Genomic DNA, 14534 nt, shown 5'->3' with positions numbered 1-14534 from the left:
AGATAGATAGATAGATAGATAGATAGATAGATAGATAGAAGTGCATTTTGTATGTCACACAACTACATCTGCCTTTTTTTCCCACTTCTCATACTTTCTTGTTAAGACTGGCCTGTTTTGTATAGGACATTATGAATGTGTCCATCCCTATGAGGACAGGCTGTAAATATAGGGTTACATCTAAAGCATCACAGTAGGAAGGACCCATCTCACGGTGTCAGAAATTAAAAAAAAAAAGCAAGCACACGCAGGACACTCATTGAAATAGATGCAGATACACACACACACACACACACACACACACACACACACACACATGCAGGTTGTACAGCATGACCTTGATGTTGTTCATTAGCTTTACAGGAAGGCTGGAACGAGACAATGTGAAGAGTGAAGAAGGTGACTTTGTGTTGGCAGGATCCCAGACTTGCTCTGTCTGCCGGTCAGTGATCTGTTACCTGCATTTGCAGGGTTCTGTGTACTGCAGACATTTTGCTTATCTCTGCAAATAATTTTGACCTGGATTTTTTAAAGGTCTGCTGGGTAGAGCTGTCTCCTTTAACGCTGGCAAGTTATGGTCGAAATCTCATTAAAAAAAATTTCCTAAAACACACAGGAATGACTTGCCAGAACTTCACGTTTATTTTGAGGGTTCGGTAGGACTTTATAACAATTTCACACTATTAAGCATTAGTAAGGTATTTGGAATTATTTATTTATATATCATTACTCCTCCTTTTTATGCCATTTATAAATGCAGATATGTTTATCCCACTGTTACTGTTACACATGTACAGCTATCACTGCTACTAATAATCACAGTCGTATTCATAATCAGGTCACCCTGAGTCATAGGTCCTTTCATAATCCAAAAAACACTTTTAAAGTGACTCTCACAGACCCTCAGGTATCCTCAAAGAGTTAAAGAGTTGTGTGTTCGCTGGACAAAAACACATTGTTCCTCCTGAAACTGAGGTTTGACTCTCTTCTCCAGTACCTTAGCAACTCACAGAGCACAGCAGAAGCAGTTGTGTGAAGTGTGAATTAATTACAATAGTCAGACTATACACTTTATTTGTATCTCATGACATCAGTCCTTCTCTGTAGGTTTGTCTACAGTAAATAGTGTTAAAAGAAAAGTGAAGTGGGAGGTTGTAGTATCTCAACTGGGTATTTACTTTTGTGTAGTAATTTTACCTTTTAACCACTTACTTTGGGCCTCAATGCCTGACCTTTCTTTGCCAATTGTATCACAATGTCAACAGTTTAATTCTTGTGATAAAACAGGAGGAAAAAAAGACATTAAAAAAGAAGAAATAAGAGAAAGAGAAGAAAGAAAACATTATAATACGCTGATAAGCATAGACTTGTTTCCCTTAAATAATTTCCATTTCAAAAGCCACCAGCACGAGAGAGCTGCTTCAGCTTTAGCTTGCAAGTGCAAAACAAATGCACGCTGGAAGATGCAGTTTTTTATATGCATAATTTATTTCTCACTGACACTGTTATTGAACAAATACACATTATGAAGCCTGGCACCTCCTCCTTTGGACTGACACACAGATACATTAAAACCAGTGGCACATAGGACAGCACTTAGGGCAACATTAACAAGCTGAAATTGTCCAGATACTTTACATTATTCCACTGAATTTAACAATGCTTTCATGCCAGCTCAACATAAACATGTTTGTCATTGGGATCAGACATTTTCCGAAATATGTCCCATACTGCATGTGGAACAGCAACATGATACCTGAATCCACAAAATAATTTGATTGCACTGGAATAATCTGAGCCGTAATACCGCACGTCAGAAAATTCACCGTGTCATTGCTTTGTCTCTAAACATCCAGCAGGGCATCCTACGATGTAAACAAATTCACTTATGAAATGTCATTGCCATGGATCTAAAAATACAAAAACATTAGACTCCACCTAAAACTGAAATAAAATTTATAGATCAGTCTGACAATTGAATTGAATTGAATTGAATTGAATTGAATTGAATTTCCTAAACGCATAGATCGGCGTGATCTTTTAAAGTCGGGATTGAACCAACATCCATCCTAATACGGGGCTTGTGCGTCACTGGTTTCAGTAGCAATTTCTTTATATGACCAAGCTTATCATTAAAAACTTTTTTAAAAATTGTCAGTCATATTTACATTTAAAACAATCAGCATCAAGTATATATATTTTTAATATTTAAATTTTAAATAAATCATCAACAACAGTCAATTTCCTATTTAAATTCCGCCTTAACCTGCTACTGGTTCTTCTGAAAGTGGTTTAATAGTTATAGCTACTGAAGGATTTCCTTATCAAGCCTTTAAAAATAAAAAAATAAAAAATCTATGAATTTGTTTCACTAATATAACAAACGGTATTAGCAGCCAGGGATGTCACTTCAATCAAGGTGGAATGTACATTTTTTTTTCCAATTTAGGGAAGCTGAGGATTAATTATGAGTGCTGTGCAGTGGTGCACATGTAAATGGAGGAAAAACTCATCTGAGCATTTGTACTACATATAAATTAGATTAGTCTGGATAGTTTAAGCCAGAAGGCCTGTCTGTAACTGCAATGTAAACGTTATCACTGTTGGTCAGCTGTGTGTACTCTTTAGCCCAAGCGTGCAGCTTGAATTCATTGATTATTTTTTAAGCAATACAGTTTTCATTTAGCAGTATGTATGCTCACATATTCCAGTAGCTACTGTTAATTGCATACACATACATTTGTCTGAAGTATGACACTGATCTTCAGCTCCACAACATAAAATAATGGAAAATAATAAACTTTCAAACTTATCTGAAGGCTTTTAAGATTTCTTTTTGATATCCCACTGGAGGGAGGTTTATTTGCTGTGTGTTGTAAAAAATAAAATAGAAAACATGGCTCATGGTATACAACAACTCTACTGTAAGCCTTCTTGCCGTCACAGTTTAAAAGCTGAGGTACTTCATAAGGCTTTTTAAAAATTCCTTTAAAAATTGAACACCATAATAAAGACATTTTCAAGAGACCATTAATCCTCTGTCCTTTTAATCGCCATCCTGCTTCTTTTATATATCCCAAAGTGGGGATATATTCTTAAGTGCATTTAGGTTTCGACCACTAATAGCACTCAGCCATGCAGAGCGTGGTCTGTTTAAGGATTTCTCTTAAATATTCAACGGTATCTTTGTGAATGATTCCTGGCACGCTGGAAAAATTGTCCAAAAATCCAAGTCATCAAATTTTGTTGATAAAATCCTTATTAGCCACACCATCCACAGACATCAGATTTGTCAGCTTGTGGGTCTTGCACTTTGGTTCAGACTGAAGACAAAAAAGATTTGCTGGCCAGATTGGCCAATACAAAAGTCTGCTGTGGCTGAATCCTGCAGATGCTTGAGATCCCCTTGACTCAGCCCAAAGTTTCTTCTGATCAGACACTTCACATCATCATGATGATACCTCATGATGATCATTGCCAGATTGCTAGAGCAGAATAGGACATTAACATGCTAACATCTGCATGCACTGTAGCTGGAGGAGGCTGTTAAACTGCAGCTCTAAAAACAAAACATTCAATCCATGAGACAGAACTGAGCCTCGAGACCTTTCTGAATCTTTTATGTAAAGTCCAAAGTTTTTTGTTAGCAGACAAAATTGACAGCATGAGCTGTCCTCAGGTTTCACTCTCAGACTACACTTTACTTTTTGCATCACCAGTGGTGAGAATCTAACCAGTGGTTTGACCATCTTTCATTCACCTAACAATTTTGTGTTTTGCTGTGTAAGCATTTCATCCTCTCACATGTCTGTTCACATGACCACAGACCCTGTGTTTTGTTATTTCATTTATCCCATCCTTATTCTGCCTTTTTGATATGTTACCTACTGACTTAACCCCGTGCATCCGCAGCCACTGGTTGCATCTGATTTCAGCCTGTTATGCCGTCAGAAATGAGACCCTAGAACTGTTAGGAGCTGCCGGCCTCTCACTGAGCTGAACAGTTTGGACCTGCTACTACTTGTTCCAACTAGTTAAGTTATTTCCTGAGGATGGTCATCTGTAGACACTCCTCCTTCAGAGCCACCAGTTCAGTCTTGTAGTTGTTGGTCTTGCCTGGATCAGCATACACACAAGGCTGCTTCTTTGTTGACAGCGGTGTGTCCATGGTTATTGAACCAGCATTGAGAATGTCAGCATGTGAAGGCGAAGAAGAGGGCCGCCTGTTGCAGGCCACTGACAGTAAAGCAGACAGGGCTCGGCCGACATCATTCCTAGCTCCCTCGTTAACGAAACAGTACAAAATAGGGTCAGCTACGCAGTTCAGGCTGGTCAATGCCAACGATACATGGTATGCTGCAAACAAGGTTTCCTCTGAGCTGCAGTCACATGGCTTCTGTAAAAACATGACACTCCGCACCAGGAGGAGGACATGATACGGTCCAAAGCAGAACAAAACAATGAGAATCAAACTCAAAGCTAACCGCTGAATTTTGGCCTTTTCCTGGCGCTCTGTTGAGACATTGCAACGCACTGCTGCAAGGATCCCTCGGTAGGCGACCAGCATTGCCGTCCACGGAGCAAGGAAGCCAAGAAATGACCTGTAGAGGTTCATGCCTGCTACCCAGTCCTGCATTGGATATTTCTCAAAGCAGAAGGTGTGATTGAACCGGTCCTGGAAGAGCTCATCATGGAAGAGAGGAGCAGAGTTTGCTACAACCTCAATGATCCACACAATAGTGCTGACGAGGATAGCTGCGGGAAGCAGAGGAGAGGAAAGACAAAGAGAGCAAACATTAAATATCGTGGTAACTTCCATTTCTATATCTCATGTAAATTTTGGCCACTCTGTGGACGTCCAATTCCCTTATTTATTGAATTTGAGCATTGCAATATGTGCTGGATCGTGTCCATTTCTTGAATTTCATTCTTGCAACACGGACAAATTATAGGGAGTCATAAAACCTCAGTGTGTATAGTGTATGAACCACTGATTGTTCTCCCTCAAACACCACAAGCCATGACAGTAAGTCTGATCCATCCATCCATCCATCCATTTAGTCTATCCCCACTCTCACAGGGCGAGAAGCACACCACACCCTGGACATTTCAGCAGTTTACCGCAGGGCTGACAGAAAATCAGACAACCATTCACACTCATATATACACGCCTACAGCCAGTTTGATTCATGGCAACAAATTAATTGTCACAAACACATGAGAGGGGCATCCTTGGAATGATCTAAAAACAGCTGGAAGTGGTCCAGAGGTGAATGGGAAGATGACTTGATTGGCCTTAAAATGGAAGACTCGCAGAACTTTTTGATGAGACCTATCAAGGCCTCAACTTTTTATTGAGTGACTGCACCACCAACAAGAAACTATTAATTTCCCCCAAAAGATTCTGTTTACTGTAAATTAAAACAGTTTCCTTCATATAAGTTTTAGCTGTTCTAGTCTCCCTTATAAGTTAAAATTATGGTACATAATTTCTATCTCTACAATACTGAGAGTTCTGGTATTTCACATAATGGTAAGTTTCTATGTAGGATGTACTTTGAAGATGTACTTCCTATCCAGTCTCAGTAGTGTCACAATTTTGGGTAACATCATCAAATGCAGTATCTTAGACACGTGTGAAGAGGTCCAAGTTTTTTAGTGCAACATGTTTTTTAGATTCTTCCCTTCACAGGGATTAAAGATCCAGTTTCTTTGGTCAAGTTTATGTTGCATACAAACCTGTTTTGATTCGTCGAACTTTCACAAAGCGCAGAGGGTATGCCACAGCCAGGTACCTGTCCAGTGATATGCAGCACAGGAACGCGATGCTGACATAGATATTAGTATAGAAGATGAAGCCAAATAGCTTGCAGCTCTCCTGACCGTGGATCCAGTTATCGTGATGCAGGAAGTAGTCGATCCACAGAGGAAGAGTGGCAATGTAGAGGAGGTCAGCCACTGACAGGTTGATCAGGTAGATGCCGAGCTCATTGCGTTGGCGTACCTGGTGCAAAGGGGAGAAGGTGAAGATTCAAATCTGAACAAGAAGACTAACATGTTTGCTTAAAATTGGTGAGCCAGCTATCCTTTGCATGCAATCTCTCCAACAGAACAGAGAATGCAAACAAGGTGCAATGCATATTTGCCTCAGCTGCAAATGATTTGGTTTCCTGGAAGTCAAAACACGGGAGAATTTGAAAGGCTGATTGTGTTTGGTCTGAATATTAGCCCTTTGTTACCTTTAGTGTTGTGCAATGAGCGTCTGGCTCACACATGCCTTAGAAAATGTTTTTGGCAATCGCTGAACACTGAATTACTGCAACTCAAATATGTATGGCCACTTTAAGGAGTTGAAAAAGAGACAAGTGCACAGATATTTTAGAGGCAGAACTTTAGCGTGTCTGCTGCTTCCATTCAGTTTTCCTAATTCAATTTCCCAAGTCACACCACAAACATGTCCTGCATTATGTACAGCTGATGGTAAATAGATTAAATGGCATCTAGTGAATAAAGGTGTCACTATTCATACAAAGTATTTAGGTATAACTGGTATTCAGTTTGAGTACTATCATCAATGAAGCTGGTGATCTGGTTAATGCTGCAAAGCGTGGTAACAACAATGACCATAATGCACCTGACCCAGCACTCCTATGGTCATCTGAACTGTAAAAATGTGCCCTGATGCTGACATGAAAGACAAACAATGTAGCATGAAATGTTGCTTACTTTAATAATGGCTCTTTCTGAAAAACACGAGTTGCTGAACTTTATGAATAAAAGTCAATAACAATCCTTCCTCTTGCTGCCAAAGCAAACTGACAGTCTGTGGGAAACGCAGTACAAGTTTGATGCTGTGTGAGAAAATATCCCAAAGGCTCTTTTGACCAAATCTGGCAGGCAACGTTGAACATGCGACGTAAATGACAAGCGTCATTAACCACAATTGTGTGTTACCCTTAGTTACGCTCAGTGCTGTGTTGCTTTTTGTGAACTGTTTTGTTTTTAGTGCAGTCATGGGATTGTTTCTGGATTTCTACAAAGGGAACCCCAGAAACCACCAGAATTTGATTTTGTGCTGATTCTTCTTACTGGATTTGTCTGTCCCGTCTTCAGTCAGATTTAAGGTTTATTCTTTAACAAAAATCAGTTATAATCCAAGAACTATGGCTATGACATTTGAGGCCATTGGAGGTGGAAAACTGTGGGTATGTGTCCCTCACCTGCATGTAGGCGGCCCACAGGGCCATGCAGTTAGTCGGCAGCCCAAGAACGATGACTATGATGTAGAGTGTGGGCTGAAAGAACTGGTCCACCTTACTGTCCACATTACAGAAGGTGATGTTGCACATTGTCATGTATCAGACTATCTGCAGGTGTGCGAAGTGTGTTCAGCTACTCTCAGCTTTGCATTTTTCCCTTCTGTAGTTTCACTATGTTCCAGCTCCAGCAGTTTGACAGTGACATGATGACTCTGACGTCCTGCTCAGCCGTCCCACACGAGGCAATGGAGGAAAACATACGTGTTATTTCCAGGGAATGTCATATCTCCTATTCTTTAAACCACTGTCCTCTTGACTTGACATGTTATAATCCTCTTTCACGCTTCCAGGCCAGCCTTTGTCCTTCAGTGTAAGAGGTGAAGAAGGGAAGGAGTGAGCTATATAATGTGGTGAAATGAAAGCTGCCTTATCAATGCCATGCCAGGCTTCCTGAGCCTGGAGAAGACCTCATCAATCTTTTAGAGATTAGAGGTCTGCCAGGTCTACTGTGAGAGCGATGAGCCTGAACATCACTTTGTGTGTGCCGTTGTGTCTCAAGGTCCTGATGACACACAAAACCCCTCAGAGATGCTCCCGGTGAGGCAGGAATGACTTTACACAGCTTCAGTGGACTGGACCTGTTTATTCGCAAGTCCTGAAAATCTGCAAGAAAGAGAAAGAGAGAGCAATAAGTTAAGATAATTTGTAATTTGTTTTTTTAAATTTGTTTTTGCATAATAATATAAATACTGAAACAGAACTATATAAAAAACATATAGGGGTCTATTTATCCAACATTTATCCAAGGCCATTTAAACAAGTGGTACATCTTACAGTATTGTCATATCTTTTGGACCATTTATGTCTATTTTGCTGACAGTTTTGGTATTTGGGGGATTTTGGGAAAGCATGAATTTGGAATAACTGTGACTAAAACTTTAAATATTTAACTTTTTTTGCAGAAATTTACATTCCCCAGAGCTTGTACTGGTCAAAAGACAGTTTATTCTGTCTTGTCTTGCATCTATTTGCCTTTTACATAGATTTTTAATGTGCAATAACTGATAACTCCCACAAGCATTTTCAGGTATTTGCTTTGGATATTTGAACTGAATGGGATCCTTCTCGTGGTGAAAACAGACTGCTCAAAACTGCGTGGAATGAACACACCCTTCACATAACACAACAAGCACTTGTCTACTAATATATTGAATTTTGCTGCTCCAAAAATTCAGAAAAGTGTGTGCAAGAAAAGACAAAGCAAACACTGAAACAGTGAATCTCTACTATCCAGCACAATAACACAGCACATGCTGACAAACCGTACAATCACGAGGCTTTGCATAACGTGCAAACATAAAATCAGAGAGAGACAGAATTTTCATCCAAACACATACAATGACAGAAGGAACAGGACGAGAAGCTGATTACCTCTTTAATTACTATATTTCATGTATTGGATCACTTTGATGTATTTTTTTACTCAAATATATTTTTGAACATTATGAACCACACTGCTCCAAAGGATCCGAAGGATGCAAATTCAGTGTTTGGTGCTAAACTCTTACTTGGGGAAATACGCAGAAAATTTCATGGAAATCTACTAGTCAGTACTGAAAGAGACCAGATCGCAGAACTTCAGCTGAAAAATCCCTCAACATTACTGAGGTAGCAGTGTTGAAAAATTATGTATAATGCATAATTAGGGGAGACTGCAACTGGCAGACATGCTGAACAAGTGAGCTTACTTCCCGGTTGCAAATCCAGGAAGAGGCCTCAGAGATGCCAGTTCAGTGATCAATGATTTTGGACTGAGCTGACAGCTACTGTCATATATACAAACACAGGAGAGTCTTATGCAAGGACATTTCCTCAGTGACACGATTAAAAAAAGCTATGTTTAGGAAACATTCATTTTGATAAGGTGATCACAACTGGGCCACAGCTCTGCCCTAATCTGTTGTCAAACACACACGTTCGTTGCAGAGATAATTACTCATCACTCTTGTGGTAAATTGTCATTTTTTATGTTCTAAAATGTCAAAGGTGTGTCAGCTGGTAGATGAATGTTTCATGCTTCTGCTTGTTTTTAATATTTTCTGCTAATTTTGTTAATTCTATAAGAGAGAAACTAACCCCTGTAGCCCCGGTGAAAGACAAAGTTTGACATTTTAAGGAAATGAGCTATATGTGATACAGGAAGAGGAGATGATATGCCAGTTATGCAACACATTTTTGGTTCATTCCTCAGTAGCTGTGAGCACACACACTGTACTTTGAGCATTTGCATTAGCTAAAGGTGTGACCTTTTGTGGCCTCCGTAGGTAATTCCGTTTTTCCGTTCTTTGGCAAATTGCACCATTTGGTCAGAAGCTGCTGGTGTCACAGAAATATGCACAAGGTGATGTGATGGTACTATTTCAGAAAGCAAACACTCGAGTGACATACAGAGGCAGGAAAGGTGGAAGTGGCATAAATTACCAGACTGTCAACTAGAAGAACATCCTGTTTGGGAGCCTCCCTTTGTTCTGTTAGTTTGACTTTTAATTGCTGTTTCCTTTCACCTACTTAGCTAGTGTTAGGAAAATATTTTGCACTTTATCAACTGTTGAGATTTCCCAGTGTGTTAAAATCTAACCTCAAAGGGTCTCGATGAAACACTATGACACTTCTCCCACAGCATCAGTGCCAAAGGGCATCTTCTGCATATCTGTGAGATACCAGTATCTGTGACAAAATGGCAATATTTGACACCCTGGGAATAAGAATGGACGCCTGTATTGGATAAGTATTAAAATTCTATTGTGTCAGGCTTACAATAGAAGAGCAAAGCCCTGCAGTGATTATATTAGATGTCTAATCATAAATAAAGAATCGCTAAGACTCTCCTGTCCAGCTGGGAGGGGTTTTTTAAAATTTTCAATAAATGGAAAGAAACACGAGGAGGAAAGAAGCAAGATGAGAAAGGAAGGAAATACAAACGAAAAGGTTTGGGGGTGCAAAAAAATAAAAGAAAAAAGTCAAGAAGAAATGCAAAAGTATAAATGAGGAAGAAAGAAAACATCAACACTAAAAGACTTTTTACCTTGCATTCCTGAAGATGACTATTTATAATATGAAAGATACTTTAGATGCGATCACACTGAGCCGTTGTCTTGAAGACTCTTTTTCACAGCTGAGTTCGCAGCACTCAGCAATCAAAGAACTGTGATCACATCTGTCCCCACTGAGCACAGATGAAAGACTTCACTTCCTCATTAGATAACAGCAGGGCCACATGTCAGTGACAAAACCTTCACGTCTTAAACTCCCATCACAGAGCGCAGGGTTAGTACTCAAATCAAACTATGGAATCATAGGGTAAGAAACTAAGTTAATGTAACATAAAGACTGTCCAGCAGCCACAGTGGAGTAACTGGAGGATCAGGTCTGGCTCAAGGACATGCTGTCAGTCCTTATTTACAGAAGTAATATAAACCAGAGTGACATGGGCTTATTTTCCAGCAAGTCTCCGTTCTGTTATCTTTCTCCATTCAGTCACCAGAACTGTGGTTTGTAATATCAGCTGCAGATATTTATCATGCTTCATTTCCATGTGAGTGATGCACATGCATGTGCTTTCTGAGAAATGTATGCACACATTTAAGCCACTTGTCAGCAGTCAGAAGTTCTTGTTTCTGATGCAAAGTCAACACTCATCTCCAGTCACTGTGAATATGTTGCGTTAACCAACAGAGCGTATTGACAAACACTGTTTTATTCTTTTAGATTTAAGATTTTGAACTAGTTAATTGTCCTATAGCTGCTGCTGTCCTTTCAGTAATTTCGCCAGCTCATGTCATAATTTACAGTGTCAACATAAATGTTCGAATAGGTCCTGAACGTTAATAGTGCGTAGATGGTTTTAATGAGTGAGTCCCTCTTTGTTTGCAATGTTCACAAAGATGTGGGATGCATGATTTAACTTTCACAGTGTTTCACTAATACACATGGCGATAACATTTAAAAACCTTGCACAATCAGCGACCAATGTGATTAAAAAACTGATAGCATGCAAACGTGGAGGCAACACAGTGGTGCAATGGTTGCCCAGCAAACGTAGTTGGAACAGTGGCGTTATCTCCTTGCTCAAAGCTGATTGCAGTATGAGGGCAGAAGCCGGACTATGTAAAAGGGCGACGCTGACGTTGTTTCCAAGTACAATAGAGGTCCAGTGAGATGGTCTCTTACAACACAAGAATATATTCCATGTTGTTGCAATGAAGAAAGGGGATGCGTACATCTAACATCTTCTTTCACAGTACCCCTAGCAACTTCTACATGTCCTCCTTCATTACATCCATGAACCTCTGTGAGGTCTTCCTGTTTTCCACCTTCCCAGTTCCATCTTCAACATCCTTCCTTTAATATATCCACTATCCCTCCTCTGCAGATGTCCATACCATTTCAACCTTGCCTCTCTAACTTTGTCTCCAAGCCAGTCAACCCGAGCACTCCTTCTGATCCTTCTGTCACAAATCACCCCTGACACTCATCTCCACCCTGCCTACACTCTTTTCTTCACTCGTCTTGTGCAATGGACGCAACAAATTGTGAGCAATGAATTGCACAAAAATCCCACCTTTAGCCAAAAAGATAAATATTCTATCCATCCATGGATGGATGGATAGATGGATGGATAATTTGTTTTTTAGCAGAAGTTTCAGTAAACGTTAAAATTGAATTTTCTAGCAATTATTTTATGGCTAGATTCTACAGGTTTAAGTGACCTTGAAGATGGCATGGTTGCCAGTGTCAGACAGGGTTCAGAAAATGCTGATCTACTGGGATTTGCCACTGGGATCATCTGTAGGATTTACAGAGATTGGCCTGAAAAAGGGAAAATATTCAGTGAGCGGCGGTTTTCTGGGCAAGAATGCTGTGTTGATGCCAGAGGTCAGAAAATAATGGTCAGAAAATAACTGCTCTGAGCTGATAGGAAAGCAACAATAACTCAAATAGGAGTTAAGTGTAAGGGCTGAGCTCCCAGTTTACATGGGCTTGTTTAACTTAAACAAAAGCCTTCCAAGTGTGGCGCTGTCGCTTTTATAAACATCCAAACTTGGATTCCTGTTAAAATGTAAATCTGCAGATTAGGAAGAAGCTTCACCTCACTGTGTCTGTTTATCTGTTCGGTGCACATTTAAATAGATATGATAAGTGCTGGCAAATATAGAAATGGAAAAAAATACCTCTTTGACAAATTCTTTGATGTCATTACCAGAGGAAGTGTGAGCTGTTTGTAGCTTCTGTTAATGTAGAGATAAATAAATAATAAAACAAACAAAAGCTTTTTGTAGTTTTAATAAATTCTCATTTCAGTTTTACACATGGTCTAGAAATACAGCTTTCTTTCATCCAGATAGCATCTTTATTTTCCCTTTCTTTCTTTTACTTCCCTGCTGTTAGCCTCTCTGTGCAGTCCCAGTTGTATTAAAAGAACTCCTTTTTAAAAACGCCCAACATTCCTATGAAAAAAATATTGCATAAAGTACAGTTATGCAGAGCTGTTATGTGAAAGAAGAGTTGAGGCCACAGGCTGAACAGGTTTATTAGTAATCAGGAATTAGAAATGTGTGTGCATGTATGAACAATGAAGGCCTCTTTCGACCTGTTCGGGGCAGTAGAGTAAAACACAGCAGTGTCTGATCTGCTGCCAGAGGAGATTAGGTCAAGGCAGCACTGGCAGCAGCACAATTACAATGTCGTGTTCCCAAGACTTACAAGGACATTACTGTGATTTTCAATCATTTCAAGGATATTAACTCCAAACCTTTGCCTTAATTAGTCATTGCCTAAACTAATTTTCCCTCCAAATGTAACCTCAGTCTAACCTCAGCATGTCTACAGCTTAAATATTATTGTTTTTCTTTATGAGGATTTGCTTTTTATCTCCATAAAGGAGAAAAGTCCCCATAATGTGCCTTAGTAAACAGATTTAAGTCCCCACGACACGATTAATACCCATCCCCACATGCTGCAATGAATCAAAGTGCCTCTCATTGTGCACCTGTGTTGTAGCCACCTCTGGCTTTTGTGGTTTTTCTCTAGGTACCAACTCTTAATATGTCACAAAGCAACATTAAGCAGGATAACATGAAATGTAACATACTTTATTTTCATACTTTAGAGCACCCATACAAGTCAAAGCTTTTTACATCATTATAAAGTCAGTAGCAGCGAGTTGAAGTCATGTGATCAGTGTACTTTGTCACCACTTAATAAGATAATATAGGCTGTGTTCCTACTGCTTATATAGGATGTTCTTTTTTATTATGTTTATACAGTTGTTCAGTGTTTATAATCTCATATTACAGTAGTTATTTTGCTGGTAAGGTGTATGTATGTATTTCTTAACACTGATATTTATGTGACCATTGGTTGTTCTGTATTTTGGTTTGTAAGCATATTAAAGAAAGAATACGGCCACAAAGTCAGTTTTTCAGAACATTTTTAAAACTTCCATCTTTCCATAACAGAAAACCCCCATTAATCTCAGCCTAAACAGGAAACTTAAAAAAGTTGGTTATAAATCTGTATTTGTGCTCCAAAATATGAAGTGTGGTGAGCACAACATCCCATATGGAAAAGAAATAGTAAAAACTTATATGATGTACTCATGAAAGTGGCCACTTTCTCATTACTTTCATATATTGTTTTAGTAAGTATCCAAAACATACAAGTTTCATTTATATAATTTTTCAAGGGATCTTATATCTGTTTTCACTCTTGTATGCTTTTCATACAAGTTTCACACAAGACAGATACAAACTTCATAAGATTTATATATATCTTTTCCATATGGGATGCCTTTAAGATTAGTTAATAGTTAGTTAATAGTTCATCTATCCATCCATTCTCTTCCAATTCAGGGTTGCGTGGGGGTTGGAGCATATCCCAGCTACCACAGGGCGAGAGGCAGTGTGCACCCTGGACAGGTTGCCAGTCTGTCACAGGGCCAACACAAGGAGACAGACAGCCATTCACACTCACATCTACAGGCAGCTTAGATTCCAATTAACCTAACCCCACTAACTGCATGTCTTTGGACTGTGGGAGGAAGCCGGAGTACCCGGAGAGAATCGACCCAAACACGGGGAGAACAGTGGATTATAAATAAGTCAGATAGGAGAATTGAACTCGGGTCCTTCTTGCTGTGAGGCAATCGTCCTAACCACTGTTCCACCGTGGTTAGCAGTAGTAATGTGACCCTTTATTTATTCTTTCTTTAGTCTA

The 14534-nt window shown here is 39.4% G+C and overlaps 1 protein-coding gene across 1 annotated transcript in view; it reads right to left on the bottom strand.

Annotated features, from left to right (window-relative positions):
* Positions 1–1466: 1466 nt before the first annotated feature.
* The window catches only part of gpr4 (G protein-coupled receptor 4), a 55021-nt gene continuing 41953 nt past the window's right edge, over positions 1467–14534 (bottom strand). The window contains exons 2-4 of the mRNA XM_063494178.1: positions 7221–7922; positions 5740–6004; positions 1467–4755 (exon numbers count right to left, since the gene is read on the bottom strand). Coding sequence (XP_063350248.1) covers positions 4040–4755; positions 5740–6004; positions 7221–7355 — 1116 coding nt within the window. The 5' untranslated portion in view covers positions 7356–7922 and the 3' untranslated portion in view covers positions 1467–4039. The remainder of the gene's footprint in view (positions 4756–5739; positions 6005–7220; positions 7923–14534) is intronic.

Source organism: Pelmatolapia mariae, linkage group LG14 (genome assembly GCF_036321145.2).
Source record: "Pelmatolapia mariae isolate MD_Pm_ZW linkage group LG14, Pm_UMD_F_2, whole genome shotgun sequence".
In the NCBI taxonomy this organism is placed as follows: Eukaryota; Metazoa; Chordata; class Actinopteri; order Cichliformes; family Cichlidae; genus Pelmatolapia; species Pelmatolapia mariae.
The sequence above is the reverse complement of the archived record's forward strand: the minus strand, read 5'-3'. Positions and strand labels throughout refer to the sequence as shown.